Below are 26,328 nucleotides of genomic sequence, written 5' to 3'. Positions count from 1 at the left end.
TTCTGGGGGCAAAGGCAGAGAATAACCAAATTCCATCACCCACAGAGGAAGGCTGGGGAGAACACATACCATGACCACCTATGACTACTCCCTCTATATTGTGGTAAACATCTGCTATTTTGTTTGCCCAACAAATGAATCCCCTTCCTCTTGCGGGTGAAATCCACCACTGGATGAGTCTGAGTGGAAGGCAAGACCTTATGCCATGGAAGCTCGAAATGTCAGCTCTCTCTCTGCCCACCCTAGGGCATGATATATCACTTCATCAATGAGGCACTCCTGTCTTGGACTGAGAATTGGAGCAAGTGTGCAAAGACGTAGGGCCTATTTGGAATCCATCCCCAAAGGGGCAGTGGCATCTCAAATCCAGTTGCAGCAGCTTTACAGCCACTCCAGAAGTGCTATCAGTGGCACACTTTCCAGACAGATGATGCTGGATGCTTATCCCACCTTCCTAACTCCCCGAACTGTCCTTGGCACCTGTACCAGCCTCCCCTCTAATTATGTCTGCTTCCCAAAGGCTTCTAATAAATTTATTTTCAGACCAAATTTGCCAGAGTTTGTTTCTACATGACTTACTATATTACCAAGAATTTGACTTCTGTAACTGTTTCACACCGCTTCTCTGTGGTCTTTTTAATCACAGCCTTAGCAACTATCTTATTAATATATTATCCATCTAAAATCATTGACACTTTTGAAGAACTTGTTCAAGGAAGCAAGTGTTTCCCATTCTCACCCCAACTATTATTTTTCTTTTCATCCTCAAGAAATACTGGTGACTTGATCCACAATATCTGATCCATAGTAGATACTCAAAAGATGTTTTTGAATTGAACTCAACCCAACACTCAATAAAGGGAAAAGGTTAAAACACTTGCTATTAAAGGGGAGTGTATGTACAAGTCCTAATATCATTAAACCCTGCCAGATGAGCTAGAAATGGTCTTTGGTCTCCTCCAGAATCTCTCTCTGTTGTACTGGCTGGATACATTTGCCCATACGCTGCCCCTGTCCTTAGGATCTTAGAGTTGGCCTGGAGATTAAAGTTGAGATAGAAAAGTCACTCCTATTCCAAGGATTTAGAGTCTCCAAGGATTTTGGAAACAGGGACAAAAATCAGTCAAAACTTTTTACTGTACAACAGGCACATATCAGGAGAAATGAGCTTAGTTGACATTGAGCTTCTCCAAAGTGATATTAAGTGCCAGATGATAATGGAACAAGGTGTACAGCTTTCCTTATGGAAAAAAATATTTTAACATAAGAAACTTACATCCAACCAGCCTTTTCACCATGTAAAGACAGTAGACAGGCTTTATCAAGTTGAGTGTGAAAGACTGAATGCTTCTCCCCTAATATCAAGAACAAGGCAAGAATGTTAGCTGGAAATTCTATCTTGTGTATAAGGCAAGAAAATAAAATGCATATAGATCTAAAAGCAAGAAGTAAAACTGTCTCTATCATGAAATGATGTGATTCTTTACATTAAAAAATACTCAGACATCAACAACAAAAAGGTTTCTAGAACTGAAAAATGACCAGGATACTCATTTTTTTTTTTTAGGTGAATTGGCGTTGGATTTCGGTCACATTTACTGAGTCATTCATTCATCTACCCATCCTATCTTTTATTAAATGCCTAAAACTTGCCAGCCATGCTCAAGAGTGGTGGTAAGTGATATAAACAGTTAAGACAGGTTAAAGAGGAAAAAAATGAGGGATGCTATTTTAGAAAATGTGGTCAGAAAAGACCTCTGTGACAGGACACCCCATAAAATGAAAGTTTTGGCCAAGGGGAGATCTGAAGGATGTTCTGTGCTGTGGGAACTACCTAGAGCTCCAGGTTGAAACACCCCGTGTTATGGGAAAATGCGAGGGACCTTTGTGACTGCAGGAGAGTGAGGGAGGGAAGCAGTAGGTCAGAGGGGATCCCGTGCCAGATCACGGGGCTCTTTGGAGTCCAGTTAGGACTTGAAATGTACCTAATGTGAGCTGGGACGCCCTGGAGGGCTTGAGCAGAGGAGCAACCTGATAGCATTCGTTGCAGCCCAACAGATAAACACTGCAGCTGATTCATGGAGATCCGGGTCAGCTTCTTTCCTTGCCATTGCAAAATCCCTCTACGTTTTCTTCCACTGTTTTCTCTTTCCTCCTGCCGAAAGAAAACTTCCTCCAACGCTTGCTAGGACTAGTCCCTCCGGCAACTCCCTAGGCACTTCCCTTCCCGAGAATAAATTACTTGCCCAGCCTACCAAAGGTTTGCAGTGGGTGTAAGCCATTGAAATTAAAAGGGGACCTACTGCAGGAGATTGTGCAAACTTCCAGCATCAACATCAACGCAGCCAAACTCCTGGCCCTCCCTCCAGAATGTCTCCACCAATCAGGGAAAGGCACTCTGGGAGTAGTTGGCTACTGATTATCAGACTTCTTCATCCTCCACCAGGATCACAGCAGATGACAGAGTTCAAGTTTCAGGGCTGTTCTCCCAAGAAACGGTCTCCGGTTGTATCTCCAGTTGTATTGGAATCTGTCACTTCAGTGAGTATCTTACCTCACCTGCTGTGTAAGGTGCACTGGCCCGGCACGTGCACTTGTGAGCAAAGGTAGGTAAGCAAATGAAACTAAGATCAAAAATGCTCTCACTGAAGTCTTGGGTTTTATCAGAATTTTATCAGTCAGGTGTTTTATCAGAATTTCTCAATTATTGGATAACATCTACATTGCATAATGGTATTTAGAAGTGATCAGGATCATGTACACAGAAAATGCTTAAGCATAATGGCCGAGTTCTTTGTTTGAATGTTTTGGTACTATTGTAGAGTCTCCCCCTAGACACAGACCCGAGTCTGAATCAGATTTTTAAAAAAGCCTTTATTAGCCAGCCGGGGACTGTCCATTCGTAGGGAGCAGCCCTGAGCAGGGGGTGATAAGGGTTTTTGAAGCCAAAAACCGCACCTGGAATTTTGCAGTTGCCACAGCAAGCAGGAGTACAGAAGCCAAACTGTGCTGTTCCAAGCAGTGGAGCGTTTCACCACATCCCATGTTTCAGGTACAAAGGGTACAAAGATTCTTTATTTATTTATTTATTTATTTATTTTTGTGGGACCCTCGCCAGTGGCCGAGGAACGAACCAGCGCTGCAGAGGCTGAGGGCAGCCTCCCAGCCCAGCGCTCAACTGCTGCGCCACCAGGGGAGGCCCCCAAAGAAGATTACTTTTGATGCGAACCCGGCCTTTATTGTTTTGGCCTGGAATTTTCCCACAGCCCTAACTTGTCCTCCTGAGATAGCTCAAGCTTAGGCCTTGCATGGTCTGTGACATTTCACATTGCCCCCATTTCACAGTACTAGGTAATTTTCTTTTTCTTTTTTTTTAAGATTTATTTATTTATTTATATAAGCACTGGGTACAGTCAGAAGCACAGGAGGGTGAGAGAATTCACCAGAGCCAGAGCAGGGAGCAGAACAGGCAGACTGACGAAATACACTGCTGAGGGGAGCAGCGGGTGTGGCAGGAGAGGTCTGTACGCCATGTGGGACCCACGCCAGTGGCCGGGGATAGAACAGGCACTGCAGAGGCTGCAGGCAGCTTCACAACCCAGCGCTCAACCGCTGCGCCACTGGGGAAGCCCCAGTACTAGGTAATTTTCTAAAAACTAAGTGCATGTGTTAATTTGATAAAATGTTTTGGAAAACAATTTGAGTGAGCAGCAGCTAAGGTTTTCACTGTATGCCCTCCCAGCTTCCCACCCAGCTTAGTGGCAGACAGGCATTCATCTTGTGCACCATCCAGAGAGTATGCAAATTATCTCCAGGAAACTTCAGGAAACATATACATGCAAACCCAAGGAAATAAGCAGCTGGTCAAATGCAGCTCCAAAACCCCTACACTGAAGTTTAAAGCAAGGTCTTGTTAGGGTAGGGAGGGGTGGAGGAGCTTTGCCGGCCTCTGTGGTTACCTGTGACAAACCACCATGGGATTGGTGGGGAAGGGGGTTTACTTACAGAGATGTGAGGAGGTTAAAGCACCTTTGGCCCTGCTGTTTAGATGGATGTAGAGTCTGCATTTCAGATAAGACCTTAAATACTTGCAAAAGCCCATTTGATGCAGTGGTGTTATCTTCCTTAGAAGAGTTTTCTGTGGCTCAGTAAAAAAAATCTGGACTCACGCTTGGGAGCGTTAGCTCAGCTCTTTCACCCATGAAGAGTATTGGAAGCATGGAAAATGGATGTTGTGTAGGGCCAAGATCACCTAAAAGACAAGAACATTTGTTGAACAGAAGGTAATTTTACGATTTTGATGAGGATGTTGATGCTTTCATTTTGGTCCAGTGGAAAGCGTAGTCAGCATATGGAACGCGGTCAGGTTCATTTTAAGCTCCAAATGACTAGTCAGTTTTCAGTGTTTGAAGGATTTGGAATGTGGTGGAGGGAATAGTTTCAGATTTTCATCTAGATTGCACAATATTGAAAACAACTCAGATGACTGGACAATAGGGAACTGGTCTGAGACATTATAGCCTCCCTGTTCCCTGGAATGCCATGCAACTGTTTATAAAACAAATAAAAAACAAAAAAACAAGGTGAGGAAGAGCTCTCTGTACTGATGTGGAAAGATTTTCAACATTCTTTGCAAAAAAAGTGCAAGAATGGTGTGCATTCAAGGCAAACTGTTCTGTAACAGTGATAGGGAGACAAACATCTGTGGACATATTTGATTGAATATGGACAAAGAAACCCTGAGAAGAGACATCAGAGTAATCACAGAGGCTCCTTGAGGAAGTGGGTTTGGGTTGAAACTGGGCAGCTGTGAGCCTGGATGTGGGGAGCAGAGTTTTTCACTGTGTACCTTTTATGTTTTTTAATCATGGGAAGACATTCTTTTAAAAAATCAAAAACGGGCCTCCCTGGTGGCGCAGGCGGTTGAGCGTCGCACAGTGAAGCTGTCCGCAGCCTCTGCAGCGCGGGTTCGATCCCCGGCTGGTAAGGGTCCCACATGGTGCAGCAGACCTCTCCTGCCATGCCCGCTGCTCCCCTCAGCAGTGTATTTCAGTCAGTCTGCCTGTTCTGTTCCCCACTCTGTCTCGGGTGAATCCTCTCACCCTCCCGCGGATCTGGCCTGTGCCCCGATTCTTGTATAAATAAATCTTAAAAAAAAAATCAAAAACACAGAGAGAAAGATTACACATAAAAGCCTGGTGTTGACTATGTAACTTCTTCCTCCAGCTGAAGGAAACCTGATGCTAATACTTATAAGGGTGTTGCCGAGCAACCCCGATACAAAACGGGGTGCCTGACTGTGGGTCCTCACCCGCGCGCTTAAAAGGACTTATCCATGCTCTACTGCAGGCACACGCGAAAGGTTAATAAAAGGTTTATTGACAAGGGAAGGGGAAATGAGGAAATGTACAGCTCAGGGAGAAAAGTGGGAGACAAAGTTTTAAATGAGTCCTACCCGATCCGCCGATCAGGAATCCCAAAATGGCGCCCTCAGAGTTGGGCAGCCAGGAGCGGTGAAGCCAGGAGGAGAGCGATCGCGAGCCAGAGAGAGCCCAAGGCCCACGTGTTTGTTTTTTATATCCAACCTGGCTGCCCAACTCCACCCTCAGGTCCCAGCCACCCTCCCTTGGTGGTGATGGGATTTGTCTTTCCCAGAGTCTTGATGGCTTTAGTCTGGAGTGGGGGTGGGGTCCACAAAGCCTGTATGGGATTAACTCAGGACATCACTTCCCCCTAACAAGGGGAACCCTGCCAAGGCTCGGCTGAGACTTGCCAGCAAACTCCGCTCAACCCCACGGCCAAGCGGAATGAATGTGAGGGCTTGGGAGCTTTTAAACTTTTTTATTTTTTAAAGATTTATTCATTTATGCACACAAAAACCAGAGTGTAAGCCAGAGGCTCAGGGGGGGTGAGAGGATTCACCAGAGACAGTAGAGAGCAGAACAGGCAGAATGACTGAAATACACTGCTGAGGGGAGCAGTGGGCGAGACAGGAGAGGTCTGCTGTGCCATGTGGGTCAGCTCCCTGGCCAGCTGGGGATCAAACGTGTGCTGCAGTGGCTGCAGATAGCTGGAAGCACTGTCCTTAACCCCTGCACCACCAGGCAGGACCCTTGGGAGCTTTTATTGCTGTTTAAAGAGCAGCCTCTTCTGGAACCTAAGAGGGTTGCCTTTCTGTTAACACCTTTTCTTCCACTGTTCTTTGTTAAGAGGACAGGGATGAGTGATACTAAACCTGAGTCCCTTAGAAAAACCTGCACCCGGTGGCCCTTCAGGTCAGTGTGCCTAGAGTTGAATGTTACATAGCGCTCTGGCTCTGAGCTGCTGCGGGTCCAGGTCCACACTGCCCACAAGAAGGTGGGCAATGACAGTAATAGTTTGCAGCTGCACTGACCTGTACATGGTCACCACTAGCCATGTGTGGCGATGAAGCACTTGGAATATAGCTAGTGTGACCCGAGAACTGATTTTTAACTAGTATTTAGAGAAATTTTAATTTAAATAGCCACATGTGATCCGTGCACGCCGTTATTGTTCCGGTGGAAGACTTAGAGGCACTTCCCAGTGCTAGTACAATCCTGAGTTAATGAAATCAACTTCGTTCCAAAGCTCTCCCTTCTGAAAAAGTCAATTCTTGCTCAAACAAGTATTTACTAAGCACCTACTAATGGACCAGACACTACTATAATTCTCAGGGAAGGTACATGAACATAAAAGACAAGGCCAGCCTCCTAGGAATTACATTCTGATGCAAAGATCAACATACTACAGCCCATGGGCTAAGTCTAGCCTCCATCTGTTTTTGTACATGCTATAAATCAAGAGTGATTTTTTCATTTTCAAATAGTTGAAAATGATCAACAGAGATAATAATTCATGACACATGAAAATATTCAGAAATCCAAGTTTTAGTATCCATAATATGTTTGGAAAAAAAAAAACCACAGTCAGGCTTATTTTTATACATTGTCAATGACTGCTATTTCAACCAGAGTTAAGGCTTTGCAACAGAGACCGTATGGCCCACCAAGACTAAATATTGACAGAGGAAGTTTGCTGACCCCTGGACTATGGATAGTAATGTTCTAGGCAACATGATAAGCCTTTTGCATGATCTCAATCTTTGGGACAACTTTCTGTTGGAGTCTCAATAGAGATTTTCTGTTAGTCTCTCCGTTGGTAATGCGTGAACCAGGGCTTGAGAATTTCTCGCTTCTAGGTGATGAGGATGCTGGTGCTGTGGGTTCACAGATCAGTCTCTAGGTCAGTGATTCTCAACTGTGGTTGCCCATTAAGATCCTCTCAGGAAATTTTTTAAAAATATTATGCCCACACCCCAGTCCCAGGGAGGTGATTCAATTGGTCCAAGACCCTTATTTGTATTTTCCAAAAAGCTTACTGGTGATGCAAATATGCAACCAGGTCTTGAGAATCACTGTCCTATTGAATTCCTTTTGAAGTGTGTTTCTCTTGAGACACTGGGAATCCAAAGACACTTCTAGCCCTGATGTGACACGCTGAAGTATGCTGCTTCCCCCTCTGGGGTTCTGTTTTCTTTGCAGGTGAAGATGAGAAGGCTCAAACCAAGTTCATGAGCTTGTCAGGCCCTTACACAAGTAGAAGGGAGGGTGGGAAGAAATATTTGGGGCTCCCGATGCATTGGGGACAGACAGCAACATGAAGCTCAGATGCCAGGCCCCTTTTGAGCAAAACTCATGGCTGATAGCTGACATGAATGATCCAGAAATGCTTCCATGTGGTCACTGCCTTACACACCACACAGCTGGAATGGCAATTAAAAAATGATGATTGCACAATTGTGAGAGTAATGTTTTATTGTAGGGAATTGGAAGATTATAGAGTGTGCAAAGAAGAGCCTCCTATAATCCCCGAGAGCCTCACTTAGGAAACCTCAGTCAAGTAAATAACATCATGATCCAATTTTCCACAGAAGCAGGTGGGCTGGATGGGCTGGAGGAGTCTCCTCTGCAAAAGTCCAGAAGGCTAAAAAACCCTGTACTTACACCTCCAGTAAATACAGCCCCAAGCCTGTGCTCAAAGTAGTGTGGGCGCTTGTTGGGAACATGGGAACTGCAACCTATAACCCAGCGCATCTCTGACTGTGATTTCGTGCCTAATTGGTATAAGTGACTCTCATTTTCTTCACCTCTGGATTAATTGTGAAAATTCTCCTTAACACTCAGCACTACTTTTGAACCTGCAGATACTAGATAAGAAGATTCAGTCTTTGCTATCACCAAGAGTAACTGGATGACCCAGATCTTTTCTTCTTTAGAGATGCATATGGGAGGTGAGAGCACATCCGTGGTTAGCAGAAGACCAAGGACCTGATAGCTCTGGGTTCAAATACACACACTGCCTGTTGCAGACAGGATGTTTGAGTCTCACCAAAATTCACATATTGACACCCTAATCCCTAATGGGATGGCATTTGGAGTGGGATCTGGGAAAGGCAATTAGGTTTAGGTGAGATCATGAGGGCGAAGCCCACAGGATGGTGCTAGTATCCTCATAAGAGACCAGAACTCTTCTCTCCACCTCATGAGGAGCACACAGAAAACGTGACCACCTGCAAGCCAGGTACAGGACCTTCACCTGGGGCTTCCCAGCATCCAGAACTGTGAGACAAATGTCTGTTACTTAAACTACGCAGCCTATGGTATTTTGTCATGGCAGCCAGAACTAAGACAGCCTCTAACTGGTTATTTTCTCCATTTGTAAACAAAAGTGATAATAATATCTACCACTCGGGGTATAATGATAAATTATATGTAAGTACTACTGTGATGATTAGCAATAATACTGATAACAGTTGCTTTGGGCTGTGGTTACTTCCAGGACAGAATAAATGCAAGTCCTTTTGCTTGTCTTAGAAGGATTGGCTCCATGGAAATTCTGAATGCTAAGACATCCAGCAAGTCTGAAGCTAGCTCCGCTCACCATGGAGATACTCCTTCGAGCCAAGTGTTTTTGGCGTCTAGCAATTCCTGGTTCTGTGAGAGCATTGCTAAAGTTTCTAGAACAGTGATCCCCCAGAATTTCTCCAACTATGAATCCATGAAACGGGATTTCAAATTGGAGATTCCAGAGTATTTCAACTTTGCAAAAGATATCCTGGACGAATGGACCAATTCAGAAAAGGTATGCAGAAAGGTTCAGTCAGTTGACAATTTCCCAGATAGGACCAATTTTGCCCCAGCGAATATTTTGCAATGTCTTGAGGGAATTTTGTTGCTGTGACTTGAAAGAGGGTGTGTGCTAGTGGGTCAAGGCCCATTAAATAGTCTAGTCTCTAATGCACAGGACTGTCCCCCACAGCAATGGAGTATCAGGCTAAAAAATGTTAATAGTTGTATGTTTAAGAAATGATAGGTTAGAAAAACAATTGATTATAGAATAATTTAACAACAAAAAAGTAGAGTAAAAAAAAGGTGATTCCAAATCCAAAACAGTAGGAAATGAGGCATAGATATACCATTAAGAGAAATAGAAAAAGATGCAAGAATCTAACATTTTGGAAAGAAAAGCAATCAGGCTAAATGAGAAATGACATGGCTCCCGATAGCTAGAAATAAGAACCCAGAGTTATTTCCAAATAGTCCACGTACATCCTGATTGGTGACCTGTGAATTTTCTTCAGAGTATTTCCAGTAAGTGGAAGTGGAAGTAGAATTTAGCTACATAACTACATTTAAATCTGCAACTTGCATGTCTGTCCTCAGGCTGGAAAAAGACCTTCCAACCCAGCCCTCTGGTGGATAAATGGACATGGAAAAGAAGTGAGATGGAGTTTTGAGGAACTGGGATCTTTATCTAGGAAATTTGCCAATATACTCACAGACGCCTGCTCCTTGCAAAGGGGAGATCGAGTCATTGTGATTCTGCCCAGGATCCCAGAGTGGTGGCTTGCAAATGTAGCCTGTCTGAGAACAGGTTGGTTACGTCAGATCATATTTAAATTAAGCCCGTGAGAGATTTTCCAAAACATTTGAGAAACTGTCAGACATTTATGTGGGTAAATTATTTGAAGAAGTGTACACAATACAGTATTATTCTCAGGAACCTTAGAAACGTGTTGGAAACATGCTCTATCTTTTGACCTAAACGAGGAGGTGAAGGTTTATTAAATGAATACCCATCGACAATGGAATCCTCTCAGACCTACTGCTCCTCTCCTCCTAAAAGACCCAGGGTCATCTGCAACTCAGTGTCACCACAAATTCAGACAACCCCTCCCCAGTTCTTGTTTCCTGCCTTTATTCCTACCCTGGTTAATTACCCTCTCTCTGGTGCCCTAAACCAGGCATCAAAGGCCCCTCCTTTCTAATCATGTCCTAGATCTTCTAAATTTGACCTCTTACATGCTTTAAAAGTCCCTCTTCATCTTCAGTTCCATTGCCATTGCCTTACTGCATATCTTTTCTTTAAATATTTTTTTTTTTATCGTGGTAATCACATTGGTTTACATGGTGGCTTGTGTTGTAGAAGTGTAGATCTCCCCCTTCAGGTGTCGCTGAAATGGTGCACCCACCGTCTCTTGAACGGATTTCATGAAGTTTCCCTGGTCTTGTGTGCCCACAATACACCCCAAACCAAATCATTCTCCATAGCCAGTGTTCTTTCTAGCACACATTTTTTTTTTTCCTGTGGTTTTGTTGCTTGACTTTATATAATCACTGCCTCACCTTACCTATTGGATAAAATCTGAACAACTTAAGGTGTGTCCCAGAAGGTTCTAGCTATCCTCCCTTTATTGTTCTCATTTCCCCACCCTTACTCTCCAGGCTCTAGTCGTGTCAAATGATTGCCTGTAAATTCTGTGACCTTTCTCATCGCTTGGTTTTCTTTTGTATAGTTTTTCTCACACCTGATCGCCAGGACGACTCCCACTAGACCTTCAAAGCTCAGTTCTAATGACACCTTCTCAAGAAACCCCATCCTGATACTCCGGTCCAGATGCTTTCTTCCTTGGGATTCACCCCCTCTCCAAATGCTTGTGCTTTTATTTTAACCCATGCCATATTGTCTGGGTCTATTTGCTCACAAATCTGTAATTCCCATAGGACTATATAAGGTCCTAAAAGATAATGACTGTAATATAGTCATCTCTGTACCGCTGATCCTAGTAAGCAACTGTTTATCAGCACCAGCAATCCATTGCTATTAGTTCAGTGAAGAAGAAAAATTCATGAGTGCCTCCTGGAGAAACTTATAGGAAAGTGTAGCAAGAATAAGTGGCTTCTGCAAGGGAATGGGCTATTCATTGGGTAGCTTCTTTCTCTTTCTCTGAAGCCATAGAGCCTCTTGTCTCTGCCTCTCTCAGGCATCTGCTCCTTTGACTTTTTCTAGCTAAATCATGGTTTCTCTGTTCTCCTTCATTTTTTAAGGATTTATTTATTTATGCATATAAGAACTGGGGTACAGGCAGAGGCGTGGAGGGTGAGAGGATTCAGCAGAGACAGAGTGGGGTTCCCCTTTATTTTGATTGGTGCACCACTTTGACTTGCCACACTGATGCCTAAAATTCTACCCTTATATGTTCTACCTGCTAATACACTATTATCCCTTTTCTGTGCCTTAAGGGACAGTTTTAATTCCAGGAACCACTCAGCTGACCCAGAAAGACATCCTCTACAGGCTCCAATCTTCAAACGCAAAATGCATCATTACCAGTGAGGATCTAGCCCCAGCCGTAGATGCTGTTGCGTCGAAATGTGAAAATCTTCACTCCAAGCTAATTGTGTCTCGTAAACCCAGAGAGGGATGGGAAAACCTCGAGGAGCTGATGACGTGAGTAGTCATAACTGCTGCAGAATGGCTCCCCCAAAAGGAAGGCAACAATGAGGAGATAGTCAACCCACAAGTGATCAGAAATATGAAAATTAAAACTATAAGCCATGGGAACAATAGGTGATTGCTGCATTCATAGTGTAAAAACTCAGAGGCAGGAGGAGCTTGGGGTATTTTTCGTAAGTTGGGGTCTCCAGGAAGCAGACTGTGATATAAAAACTAGTTGGGTAAACAGTTTATTAAGGAATTCTCTTCAAATAAACACCTATGAAGGGCAGGGAAGGGTTTGGGGTTGGGAAGAGGAAAAAAATTATCTGTGACGTATCCCCCAAAAGCCTCAAAGACCGGTGACTTCTGGATGTTTCGATAGTCCCTGGGAGCTGTTCTCAGATGGAGCAAGAGATCCTGGCTTCTCTGTGCCTATCCTGATTGTAATTGGTGGGGGCTGCCCTGGGAGGAGGCTGACCTTGAGCAAAGTAGTTCTCGTCAGCCATGGTGATCTTTGTAGAGGGTGCCCAGCGCCTGCAAGGGGTAGGGCCGTTATTCCTGCGGTGGGACCCAAGAGGTGCATCATGGTACCAGCCACAGAGCTTTCACCATCTCCTTGGGAAACTGATCGCCATCAATCCTTTCCTGCAGGTTATACCACTGCCTTACTGAGAGCAATGCTTCTATCAGTTTGTACTGACAACACTTCATGCTAGTGGATGCCATTAAAAATTGCACCGATGTTCAAGTGTGCTGGAGGGTGCTTTCGGGGGTCACTTGAAACTCTTGCCAGGTGCTGGTTTTATCTTAGCTTTGGGTTGGCAGCAAATTCTTTCTCTAGAACATGCTTCCTATCTTTACTCAAGGATTAGAGACAAGCTTGCAACTACAGACTTGTCCCTAACTAATCTTTTTTGAGTGTTTACCGAAGGCCAAATGTTCTAATAAAAGTGTTATAATTGCAATAACAGCTAACATTCACAAGGCACTGGTTGTAGGCCAAAACTGTTCCAAGCACTTCCACTTTTTTTAACTCATTTAACGCTCACAACACCTTATAATCATACAGGTGAATAAGGTCAAATATAGGATCTGGCAGAGGTGGGTTTCAAACCCAGGAGGCTGACTTCTGAGTCCACCCTCCACTGCGGTGCCCACTGCATCTAGAGACTGGCACAAAAATGTGGCTTTAGGTGTTAAGAGCAATCATCTCTATGACAGAAGTGATAGGTTCACAACCAGATGTACTATTTTTTTAAGAAAGGTAATTGTGGACTTGTAGACAGACTCTACACTTGGTTTAGCTTTGTTAGACCAAGCTATTTAGGTCTAGCTATTTCCTAGGGCCTGAATATTTCCGATTTTAAAATCTATATGCTTTTTAGACACTGGATGTGCAGTTTACTGCCTCTCAGCTGCCCTAATATGTGGGTGTAGCACACAAGGCAGGATGTTTGATCGCCCTGGGGCAATACTGATGAGTCTTGCGCTCCAGGGACTGATAATGGAACAGAATGCCTTGTTAGTAAGATTAGATCCATGGGTGGGAGTTGGGTGTATACTCACGCTCCCTGAAGCCCATAATGCAGTGTTCAGTTTGACACACCCTTCTCTGTCAATAAAGAGGCTGGGATCCTACACTTAGGGGGGACCCTGTATCCTACAGCTGCTCCGCAACTCCTGTTTCTCTTCTTCCATGTTGCTGACGCAACACTAATACATTACTTACATAGAAGCCCGATTATCCTCTGACACTAAAAGGTTTTCTTTCATCTCAACTGGGGTCTTGCCTTTAGTCTTATTGTTTACTGTATTTAGAACTATGTAGACTCCCCTGTTGGAAACAAAAAAATCCTTTGGGGATCAGCAAATGTTTTCTATAAAAGGGAAGGAGAACAAATATCTTAGGCTCCACAGGCTGCATCACAGCTACTAGCCTCTGCTGTCAAGGAGTAAAAGCTAACTGCTTTTACTCAACGTGCAAATGACTAGAAATGACTGTGTTCCGATACAATTTGCAAAAACAGGAAATAGGCCAGATTTGACCAATGGGCTACACTATACCATTACCCGGGGAATTCTTTTAACACGCTCAACTTTTAAAACCACATTTGAAAGCATCCACAGTGGAGGGGAAGGGGGAGTTGTTCACCTTTCAGTGACGACAAGATCATGGAATCCTTATTCAGTTGGCAGTATAAAAAAACTCTTGAGTCTTTTAGATGCCTCACCTTGTCATTGTCAGACATTTAAAAAGCTGCTGTGTGCTGGCTTTTGATGGCAGAGTTTAGTTTGACTCCAGAAAGCATGATCCCAAAAATATGGGGAGAGAGTGATGGTTTTTACCTCGGAAGCCAACCTGAGTCACTGGGGCCTGATCCGTGAAATGCAGAGGTCGATGGTTTCTCGAGCCCTTTTCTGTGATGACTGTCTCGTATGCTGTGTGTGACGTGCAGATTCGCTGTGACCTTCCTTTGTAGACATGCCAGTGACAGCCACACCTGCGTGAAGACAAAACACGATGAGCTCATGGCCATTTACTTCACCAGCGGGACAAGTGGTTCTCCTAAGATGACCGGACACACCCACAGCAGCTTTGGTTTAGGATTATCTGTAAATGGAAGGTACTTCCCCAAAACTGTAGTTTGAAGAATCAGACCTACAAAGGTGAGGGTTGATTATTGGTCTTTTAAATTCCACCCCCCGCCCCGCGCCGTGTACACCAGAGATATTCTTTGTCATCCCAGGTTCTGGCTGGATTTGACACCTTCAGATGTGATGTGGAATACTGCAGACACAGGCTGGGCAAAGTCCGCATGGAGCAGTGTTTTCTCTCCATGGATCCAGGGAGCATGCGTATTTGTACATTATTTGCCACGTTTTGAGCCAACTTCCATCTTGCAAGTAAGGCAGAGCATAGAGTTCAACATCTTGAAATGTAGTAGCAGTGTCAGTGAAGAGACTGGTGAATGAAGTAACTTGCAGAAATCAGAGTAAATAACACCATTTAAGATATTTCAAATCTGGAGAGTCGATAAGCTTGAAAAGATATTTGTGTTAGAATAAAGAATGGTGCAGTTGTGCTGTGCCTACCACAGACCTTTATGCAGTTATTCAAGTGGTAGTAAGACCAAGAATTTACTTATTCTAAATTGCAGACACTTTCCAAGTTTCCCATCACAGTCTTCTGTTCAGCGCCAACTGCATACCGAATGCTAGTACAGGATGACATGACCAGGTAAGAAAAGCTGACAAACAGGGATTTAGTAGGGGCTGGGGGAAGGAAGAGGAAACTATAAAATTATAAAATAAAAACTTTTTGCCAAAAAACATAGGTCCATGCTAGTAAGTATTGGATTTAGCCATCTCCTCCTCCTTCCCCTTCTCATTTACAGTCTGTAAATGATCATTTTGACATCCAGGGAGGTCTCCCAAGACCAAGAAGAAAAAAGGGAATATTCAAGCATGTGCATAGCCCTGAGTCCAGGGGTTATGGGTGAGAGGTAGTCAGTCTTTTGGATGATGACTTACCTGACCCGAGACTGTAGAGAAATTGCCATTGTTTGAAAACACATCCCAACAAATAGGAAAGAGGAAATTTTTGGTTTTTTTTTTTTTTTTGTCTAGTACTGCTTCCATTTGAACAGATGGATTGGTAAATACTTTTAAATTGAATTTTAAATAGGAACAATTCACATTCCATAAAACTCAACGGGTATATAAGAATACATAGTGAAAGTCTCTCCAAATCTTGTCCTCAACCTCGGTTCTTCTCTCCAAAATCTATGGGGAACAAGCTAGTATGCCTGTGTTCTCACTCTCCTTTATAGATCTAAGTGGAAACAAAGTTCTGCATCTTTATCTTTTCACCTAACAATATATCTTGGGACTGTGCTCAATATGGTAACCACTAGCCAAGTGCAGTTACTTAAAATTAATTAAAATTTCCTTCCTCAGTTTCTCTAGCCACAGTTCAAGGGCTCAGTAGCCACGTGGGGGGACAGCAGAGTGACACCATAGTGACAGAAGGTTCTATTAGACAGCACTGTCCAGAAGTTTCCTCATTTTACAGCTGTATATTATCCCATTGTATAAATATTCCACCGAACAATTGGCAAAATTTTAATCACTCCACTTACAATGTTGTTATGTGACACCTCTCTTAAGGACTGCCTGGCTTTTTGTTTGCTTTGGCAACAAATCACCTCTCTCTCTCTCTCTCCCTTTCAAAAAAAAGGGAAAAAGAGCAATAAACACTGGTGTCTGGGAAGTAAAGTTAGAAGTTAGATGGTATTTATTATGAGAGAAGAGGGTCAGGAAGGAAATAAAACTTCATATTAGAATTTCAACGTAGTCCTAATTTTCATCACTCTCCACTTTCCCTCCTGAATTTAACTTGTTATCTGTCTTTGGAGAAACTATGAATTTAAAAGCTTGAAACACTGTGTGAGCGCCGGGGAACCCATCAACCCGGAGGTGATGGAGCAATGGCGGCACAGGACGGGGCTGGACATCTACGAGGGATACGGGCAGACAGAAACGGTAGGGCCCCTCGCTGGAGGCCCCGTGGGGTTCAGTTGAGCTTGAGAAAGGAAAACCGAAGTGTGTACTGTATCCTTACAATTTTTGAGCAACGGTCAGGGAGTAGAGTGGCTAACATAAGTGCAAAAAGAAAAAGCTTGAGAGAAAATTGTAGGTAGGGAGGCTTGTTGAAAGAGCCCTTCATTGAGAAAAACCACTGTCTGCAGGCTGAAGACATTAAATAAATATATTTTAATTGAAAAACACTGCACCTATAGAGAGATTTGCCCTTCTGTAATAGAGAACTTTCTTAGGGTTGCTTAAAAATGGGAAAACAATGAGTTTCTTGTTACTTAATGTTAAAATTCCCTGGACAACCCCTTGGAGGGCATACTGTAAAATGGGGTTATTTAAAGAGCTCACAGAAAAAAGAATAAGGAGAAAGTCTAGAGGAAATTAATGAAATAATAACAAAAGTTATTATTATGTAGGAAATGCAGGGGTGGATAAAGCAGATAAGTGAAAGGCTGAAAGAAAAATTTTGGTGTCTTTTTATAATGCTTCAAGAGCTGTAAGTGATAAGAATGGAGTCAAAAATTAATTACCAAAAATAAAATTTAAAACAATGACAAATCCAGGAGACACAACATGGGTATTTTAGTAAATATAAATGTATTAATTGTTACAACTTTATTATCTATGTTCGTTCAGTGTCTAGTTTTAAATGCAATGCCACGAGAGCAGAGAATTGGTTTTATTGTCAACCTGGTTGATAGTAAGTTCCCAACAAATATTGTTGAAGGAATACATGGTGGAGGAACAGATGAATTTGTAGTAACTTGTAATGTCACTTTAATCTTTCTTCTTCACTAGGTGCTAATCTGTGGAAATTTTAAGGGAATGAAAATTAAGCCCGGCTCGATGGGAAAGCCTTCTCCTGCTTTTGATGTTAAGGTTTGCATAGCCCCTCTGGAGAACATTTCACAACCCAATCTGTTTGCCACCTACGTCGCTTTTCCCTTCAGTCACACTCCTAGTTTTAATGATTTCATGTTATTTCCATGATACCTTAACTTCCATGCACAGATGGACATGAGTAAGAAATGTTCATTTATTAATCTCCCTTCCTTGACAAATACCTATAGTGTGCCATGTGGTTATAAGCATTTTATAAAATGCCAATCATTTCATTTCCAGAAGGAACTTATGAAAGACATACTAAGAGTAAAACCACTTTACAGATGAGGCACAGAGGGCCTAAAGAACTTACCCAAGGTCACACAGCTAGTAGCAGCTAGTTCTGGGATCCAATCTCAATCAATCTGGTTCCAGTTTTCTTACTCTTAACCACAATGCCACACTGCCAGTGTGGAAGGTAAGGAAGGTCAAGACCTCCTAAGAAGGTTAAATAGATCAAAAGAAGCCATTCAGTAGTGTACATACAGTACCTGCAACAATCTTCCTTTCTTCCCCCAAGTCAGCCTGGTCTTTTGCTGACATCTCTGTAACCAAAGCTGTTTCTACCACCTGATCGTAAGGGTATCTTCTTACCCAGTCAGCATTCTGTTGTGCTGTCTGTATACTCCACACATGCCTAGACTTGGTCTCAGACCAACCCAGCCAAAGCTAGGTATAACCAGAGGAAATAAGAGAAAACCACAGCAATGAAAACATCAGGGGATAGGTTTACAGAACAGAGTTCAGATCTAAACTTAGCCAAGGGTTAGTTGTAGATCAGATCAGTGTTTCCCAAGCGTTATCGGATCATAAGACTCCCAAGGACACTTGTTAAAAATGCTAATTCTTATGCCCCTGTCCTAGAGAGATAATTTGATTTGGGGTGGGACCCTGAAATGTTTTAAACACATGCCTCAGCTTATTCTTATGGTCAGGTAAGTTTGAGAGAGTTCAGATGAGATTGCTGATGTCACGTTAACTCTGCAATAGGCACCTCGTCTAAGGCTATGTTCCAGTCTGACTCTGCCTTTCACTAGTTGTGTGTCTTTGGGTAAGCTACAAAAGTCTTAGTTTCTGGAGTTATAAAACAGGGACTCGGGTGACCAACTGGTCCCAGTTTACCTGGGACTTACTGGTTTTGGCACTGCAAATCAGACATCCCAGGGATGTTCCCCTGTTTTAGTCCCAGGCAAACTAAGATGTTTCTGGAATCTGAATAACGGAAGTGACTTCCTAGGTTTCTTGTGATGATTAAATGAGATAACATGTCTAACGAGTACAGCAAGTGCTTGGCCATAACAAAGGTCCAAAAGATAGGAATCATTAGTCACATTAGTCACTCCTATCTCACATTCCCTTCCTTTGAAAAACTTTTCAGAAAAGACATGGTGATCAAATTGGCATTTCATCCAGCTGTGTTCCTTTCTTCCCCCTTAGCGACATTCCCAACATGTTATCTGGGTCTCACAAGCACAGCTGCAGTCTCAGGAACCCCACTTGTAATGGAGCACCAGTTCCCCACCGATTCCAGCCCTAGGTAACAAGAGGCCCAGCAGTAGCCCTTGGAAAAAGGTTAAAAATGAAGGCAACCGCATTAAGGACATACAGATCAAAACTATGAGACTATGTGACACCCATCATTAGGGTGGCAGCTATCAAAAACAGCAAAAAATAAGTATGGGAGAGAAAAAACTGAAACCCCTTTTTAGGGTTTTCTAACTAATTCCAGCCCAGTGGTTTACTGGAGCAACTATCTTTGAATGCAAAAAAGTGTACCCAAGAGGAAATTAGCACCCTGCTCCGTATCTCCTGCTACCTTCATTGTTTTCCAATTCTATTTTTTTATGGTTAAATACATACAACATTAACTTTACCATCTTGACCGTTTTCAAGTGCATGATTCAGCGGTATTAAATGCATTCACAATATTACATTCATTATCATTATCCATCTCCATTAACACTTTTTGCCTTGTAAATCTGAAACTCTAACACTAACTCCCTAGTTCCCTCTCTTATCAGTCCCTGGCAACCACCATTCTTTCTATTGCAGATTTGAGTACCCTCAATCCCTCCTATAGGTGGAATCATGTAGTAATTTTTTGTGTGTGACTGGATTAGCATACACTTAGCATAATGTCCTTAAGGATCATCCATGTTGCAGCATATGTCAGAATTTCCTTCCTTTTAAGGCTGCATAGTATTCCGTAGCATGTACATCTACCACATTTTGGTTATCCATTCATCTGCCCATAGATGCTTGGGTTGCTTCCATATTTTAGCTTCTGTTAATAATGTGATAGGTGGACAAATACCCCTTGGAGAACCTGCTTTTAGTTCTTTAAGGTGAATACCCATCAGTAAAATTGCTAGATCAGATTCTAGTTTTATTTTTAACTTTTTGAGGAACTGCTGAACTCTTTTCCATGGTGGCGGTACCATTTTACATTCCCACCAACAATGTAGAAGGGTTTCAGTTTTTCCACATTCTCTCCCATACTTGTTATTTTCCGCTGTTTTTGATAGTCGCCATACTAATGATGGGTGTCACATGGTATCTCATAGTTTTGATTTGTATTTCCCTAATGTGGTTGTCTTCATTTTTAACCCTTTTCCATGGGCTACTCATGGGCCTCTTGTTACTTAGTTAAGAGTATTTTCAGTGACACCCCGGCATCTGGGGATTTCCTCCAATCAGCAGAATATCAGATTTTTGCAACTTCAAGTCTCAAAGCTTATGAATTGCGTGTTTAAACATGTTAGGATCCCATTGAACAATGAAGAATGCAATTCTCTCCAGAGATAGAACATTTTGGGTTTCCCCAATCTATGAAAGAGTAGTGTGTGATAAGTAATTGGAACTTTTAACATATCTCCTTGCCATCAAGAATTCCTTGATACCTGGAGTCAAGTATTTCTTTACATGACTGAATAGAAATTTAAGTTTTTTTTATTTGCAGTAAAAGTACATTTTTACATTTAGAATGCCTTGCCTTTCAAGTTTCTCATTGGGGACATAAGCCCTTCTCATTCTGGAAAGTGCAAGCTACATCTCAGGTGTGATGGTCCTTGGTAAATGTATATAAAAGCAGAGAAGAGTTTTCATATTTAGAAATAGTTAAAAGTTATAGCAAAATCTGGTACATATAGTATTCAACATGAGAACTGCGAATTTGGATTTAAAAAAATTGAACTCCCTGGACAGATTCCCCAGAGAGGTATAATGATAAAAAGCAAAGGATTTGAAGTGTTATTGCTGAGATTTAGGTTCCAGCTCCTTCATGTACTGTATTATTTAGACTCTCTATACCATGGTTTCTTCTTGTGCAACATGGTTACAATAATAGTTTTAACCAGGTGGGAATGTGGCAAGAACTAAAGAAAATAATACAAAGTACTTAGCGCTTTAACATTTATTACTTAGAATGCAGCAAAAGCTTCTTAAGTCCTACCTACTCTCAGGTACTTCAGGGGACCATGAAGATGGGGCAAGCAAGGGACTGATTTACCTGCCATTGTCTCAGCCAGAATACAGTCCCTTTTCCCCTTTACTTGTTTATATTGGGCCTCTGAAGTAAGGTTTTATTTGTTCCACAGTTAAAGTGTATTTGAAAAATATCTGAGCTGAAAAGCCACGGTATATTGCTAAATGATAAAAGCATGTTGCAAAAGCCTGCTTATAAAGTGATCCTGTTTTTTCCTATATTTATATATTGTCTCAAATGATATTACCAGATGCAATTATTGCTACATGATAGAACCAAAGAAAACTTTTGTTCTTCTTTCACATGTAGCTAGCCTGCATTCTCTATTTTGCAAGAAGAATAAGTGTGTTTCAATAAATATATTTCTCTTAGGAATTTAAAGTATACTTAATTTATTTTGAAGTCTGTATTCTTAAATGGCAAAAAACAAAAAAAAAGCAAAACAAATAAAAATTTCCTAAAATAAATTGTTCTGTTTTATCCTAGATCTTAGATGTAAATGGCAATGTTCTACCTCCTGGACAAGAAGGAGATATTGGCATTCAAGCTCTACCTAAGCGACCATTTGGCCTTTTTACTCATTATGTAGTAAGAGCTTTAATAAATAACCTCTATTTTCTGTTTATTTTTTACAAGTGGTTGATATCTATCCCTGTTTGCCACATATCTATCCCTACTTGCCACCTAGGGAAGATACTTGGCCTTTTCTTGAGAGATTCATTGTCCTGAATGATAATCCCTCAGACAAGCCTGTGGGTGTTTCGGGTGGCTCCCCTAGGCTGGGTCACCGCTCAGGGCCCATGAAGGCAAGAAAATGGTAACCCTAGAACTAAAACAGCCCTCTAAATCTACACGGATCCTCTCCACTATAAAACCCAATCATTTTTCTTAAATCCTCCCTTCTTGGGAGGGTTGGGAGGGACAGAGATTCAGGCAGTGAGATTAAGTAGCTTTCTTTTAATAGGGGTTTTCCAAGCTACTTACTATTTGCAAACATATTTTTACTCTAATCACGAATAGGAGTTTACATCAATGTAATCAAAAGTCCAGGTTTTACTTGCCAGTTACATAAAGTAGCAATACTTCATTATTTTTCCTGCTAATGTTGGAGAATCAATTCTATTTTTGTGTAAAATATACAAACAAAAATGCTGTGCTTTGAATTATTAGGTTTTTTAAAAATAAATTTGAGTATTCACTTGGTTTTCTTACCAATGGTACATATTAATCACTTAGCTAAAGGCTTCAGTCCATTTCTCTGAGTTTCTGTGACATTTGTTTTGTGATCTAGCTGAGAAAATTCTCAGGATGGAAGCAAATCTAGTCTTTGTAGCCATAGTTTTTCTTTCTTCTATTGGGCTAGCTCAAGCTAAAATTTCACTTATTTCATGTATTGACTCACCTTCATTCTAATACTTTTTCCTCGAATGTTTAAAAATCCAATTGAAAAGTCACATCCACGGTAATATTAACAAAATGAAATTTTTTTCCACAGGATAATCCTAAGAAAACAGCTTCAACTCTACGAGGCAATTTCTATATCACTGGGGACAGGGGTTATGTGGATGAAGATGGGTATTTCTGGTTTGTTGCAAGATCAGATGATATCATATTATCCTCTGGGTAATTTTCATTTTCATCTGGGCGTATGTCTGTATGAAGTGATCTTCAGTGTCCTGGAGTGAAACTGCTGCTCACCTTTATAAATTCTTGCCATATGTTTTACATCCCAGCTACCGAATTGGACCATTTGAGGTAGAAAGTGCCCTGATGGAGCATCCTGCAGTTGCAGAGTCAGCTGTTGTCAGCAGCCCAGACCCCATCAGAGGAGAGGTAAGAGAACTGATTCATGTCACGTTTGTAATTTGTCAGCAATCTAACACATACTTTTAAATAGTAGCTCCTTGAAACAGAATGACCCAAATGATTCATTCACTTACAATGCATGCTAGATAGAAATTCATGCTAAATATCCAAGTCTGATAGAAATGATAGTATACAGAGTAAGACTGTAAAACATAACAAATTTGAATCTTTTCCATGGAAGGGTGGGGCAAAGATGATGTGAATGTTACCAACCCAGTCGCACACCAGGCAAGAGAGGGTGTTAGAAGTTAGCCAGCTAGGATCCAGTTGTTACCCAGGTCTGGAAATGAACATAAGGTCCACACCTGACTTTTGGCACATGTAAATTATTAAGTGTTGCTCATAAAACGTTATAGAATTGCTCACCAATGAACGATTGTCAATATGAAAAAAATCATATTAACTGCAAGCCTGTATTTTTAAAAAATATTTATTTATGTATAGAAGAGCTGGGGTACAGGTCAGAGATGCAGGGGTGGGGGGTAGGGAAGAGGATTCACCAGAGACAAAGCTGGGAGCAGAACAGGCAGACGGACTAGACTGAAGTACACTGCTGAGGGGAGCAGCGGGCAAGATAGGAGAGGTCTGCTTCGCCACGTGGGTTTCTCTCTGGCTGACCGAGGATCGAACTCATGCAGCAGAGGCTGCAGATTGCTTCATAGTGCGGTGCTTAACCCCTTGCGCCACCAGGGAGGCCCGCCTGCATTTTTTAAAATATATTTTATTTAAGATTTATACAAACACTGGGGTACAGGCCAGAGGTGTGAGGGTGAGAGAATTCACCAGAGACAGAGTGGGGAGCAGAACAGGCAGACAGACTGAAAACGCTGCTGAGGGAAGCAGCGGGGGAGACTGGAGAGGTCTGCCTCACCATGTGGGAATCTCCCTGGCTGGCTGGGACTCAAACCGGCACTGCAGAGGCTGTGGACAGCTTCACAGCGCTGTACTCAACCCGCTGCACCACCGGGGAGGCCCCAAGCCTGCATTTGTTTTTCTTTCTTTTTTTAAAGATTTATTTATTTATTTGTACAAGCACTGGGTACAGTCAGAAGCGTGGGAGGGTGAGAGAGTTCACCAGAGCCAGAGCGGGGAGCAGAACAGGCAGACTAAGTACACTGCTGAGGGGAGCAGCGGGCGGCAGGAGAGGTCTGCGCACCATGTGGGACCCTAGCCCAGCGGCAGGGGATCAAACAGGCGCTGCAGAGGCTGCGGGCAGCTTCGCAACCTAGCGCTCAACTGCTGCACCACCAGGGAGACCCCCAAGCCTGCATTTCTAACTGGTTGTCCCTAGTGATTTATTTCAATTGTTATTCAAATCTTTACTCCTAGATCATGGTAGAGAGGTAATGTTGCCAGTTTATCTTCAAACTGGATACATGAATTTGGCAATGAATTTGGGACTTTGGGAATGAATTAAGATCTCAATCTTTTAAGTGCAGGGTATTTAGTTCTGAAGTGGCAGGAGATACTCCTGGATCAGTGCTCATGAGGAAGCATCATTCCAAGGCAAGCCCTGGGCTGGCAATCTGGATTTGGGTGGTGCATACTAGTTGCCTCATCTAGTGTCCTATCTCTAGGGAGGCAGTGACTTAGGTGAGAACATTACATAAACCCCAGTTCACTCTTAAAGGGTGCTGCTACACAAGAGGAATGGCCTTTTTCTGTCAACTACGTTAGAGAGCCAGAAAGTCTAGGTAGAATTGTCCAGAACATTTCAAGGAAGGGTGAACTTTGGGCAATAGGAACTGTGAGCATAAAGTGGTAACCTATCTTGATGGTTCTCTATTTTTATGCTCCGCTGCCAATGAGCAAGGGCCACCACTACTTCTACTCCTGTACCTCAGGGTCTTATAAGTGGGCCAGAGTAATAGCAAAGTGATGCTGGTATCTTCACTGCCTTGCATCAATGGAAATGTCTCTGGAATAAAGAGTGCATGGTTTTGGGCCTCCCAGGTGGCACAGCGGCTGAGCGCTGGGTTGCGAAGCTGCCCGCAGCCTCTGCAGCGCCGGTTCGATCCCGGGCTGCTCCCCGGCGGCAGGAGGAGGGTCCCACATGGCGCGCAGACCTCTCCTGCCGCCCGCTGCTCCCCTCAGCAGTGTACTTCAGTCCTTCTGCCTGCTCTGCTCCCCGCTCTGGCTCTGGCTCTGGTGAATTCGCTCACCCGCCCACGCTTCTGACTGTACCCAGTGCATGTATAAACAAAACAAACAAACAAACAAGTAAATAAATAAATAAAACATGCCTCTATTTAAAAAAAAAAAGTGCATGGTTTTAATGAACTGTTTCCTTTTGCAAGGATATGACAAATTGGTGTGAACACTGTGGATAAGGACAACACTGAGGGTAGAACCTATAAGTTAGGTTACAGCAGGTTGGGTTGTTACACAAAGACTGAGCTTAGTGCATTCCCAGTTTTCTAAAAGGAAAGTTCTTAGAAGAATATGAAAGACAAGAAGAGCAGAGATCATCAGAAACAATAGTTAAGCTGTAGTTAGATGAGACGGTTCAAATGCAGATCATTAACAAAGCAGGGGTTCCAGAAGCTGTCTTGTATTAGATACAGGAGTTGTGGGAATTAACTGGCTGGCTTAAGAGCAGAGCTAGGATCAAATCCTGTTAAATCCTTTGCCCCACCCCAATGGGCGCTTAGATCCCAACATCAAAATACACAATTCACCTTGTGATGTGTCAAATATTTATTTTAGGTAGTAAAGGCTTTTATTGTTCTGAACCCTGATTACAAGTCACACGATCAACAGCAACTAAAAAAGGAGATTCAAGAGCATGTAAAAAAAACGACAGCACCTTATAAATATCCCAGAAAGGTAGGTACCCTGTGATGAATATTTGCTTAGTGTTCTGGAAAATTGCAGTCATTTTCTTCCATTCTAATTCTCCTCAAACACATTACCTCAAATATTCCAATGTGAATTGAAGACGTGGGAAAGAATCAGTTATTTTGAGATTAAAATGAAACCTGTTGGATCATTTGGTTCACCAGACTTTAGTAAATACTGAGTATCAAGTATACGTCTCCCTTTTTGATAGTAAAAACCCACCCCAATGTGTACCCTAATTCTGTTACCTAAAGTTCAGAACAGAACTAGTATTGACTTTGTCAAAATATGAACACTTCTGGGCTGATTTTCTTTCCCTTGACACCAACAGGTAGAATTTGTTCAAGAACTGCCAAAGACTGTCAGTGGGAAGATAAAAAGGAATGAACTGAGGAACAAAGAATGGAAAACAATTTAAATCCATCCCATTAATTACCATGGTATCCATAAAATAAAGACTGAAGAAACCACAAGATCATATATCGGTGATTAAAAAAAATGTGGTACTATGCTTATAATCTGTTCATTTATAATATCTTTTGATTATGACATCACAGGCTGAATTTTGAAATAAAATATTCAGAAAAGTCCTTTGCATTAGTGTCAACATTCCTAAGTTTTGGTCATATAATACCATCAATTGTTGAGGAATTTTCAAACTTATAGTACAGAATCAGTTTCTGAACCAAACCTCTGACCTATTGGTTCTCAAACCTCAGTTGTAGTTGATATACAAATGTGAACCAATCTCCAAGCCTTGAAATAAAAACTTAAAAAACTTACAAAAGATTTTATAAAAATAAAAAATATCATTAGCTAGGAGATAACCATAATTCTCAACGTACAAATATCTACCTAAAATA

The 26,328-nt window shown here is 42.2% G+C and overlaps 1 protein-coding gene across 1 annotated transcript; it reads left to right on the top strand.

The window, feature by feature from the left end:
* Nucleotides 1-8,959: 8,959 nt before the first annotated feature.
* Nucleotides 8,960-25,883, top strand: ACSM3 (acyl-CoA synthetase medium chain family member 3; the record flags this gene model as incomplete). Its single annotated transcript, XM_084251355.1, is given in 14 exon segments — nucleotides 8,960-9,032; nucleotides 9,035-9,162; nucleotides 9,744-9,954; nucleotides 11,604-11,811; nucleotides 14,280-14,423; nucleotides 14,547-14,703; nucleotides 14,958-15,037; nucleotides 16,215-16,341; nucleotides 17,194-17,274; nucleotides 21,248-21,349; nucleotides 22,257-22,384; nucleotides 22,495-22,594; nucleotides 25,334-25,453; nucleotides 25,797-25,883. Coding segments are annotated over 14 exon segments (1,743 nt in total). The 5' UTR covers nucleotides 8,960-8,962.
* Nucleotides 25,884-26,328: the final 445 nt, after the last annotated feature.

The sequence above is a fragment of the Talpa europaea genome, assembly GCF_964194135.1.
Source record: "Talpa europaea genome assembly, chromosome: 12".
In the NCBI taxonomy this organism is placed as follows: Eukaryota; Metazoa; Chordata; class Mammalia; order Eulipotyphla; family Talpidae; genus Talpa; species Talpa europaea.
Note: the sequence above shows the minus strand (reverse complement) of the source record. Positions and strands in the feature narration are given on the sequence as shown.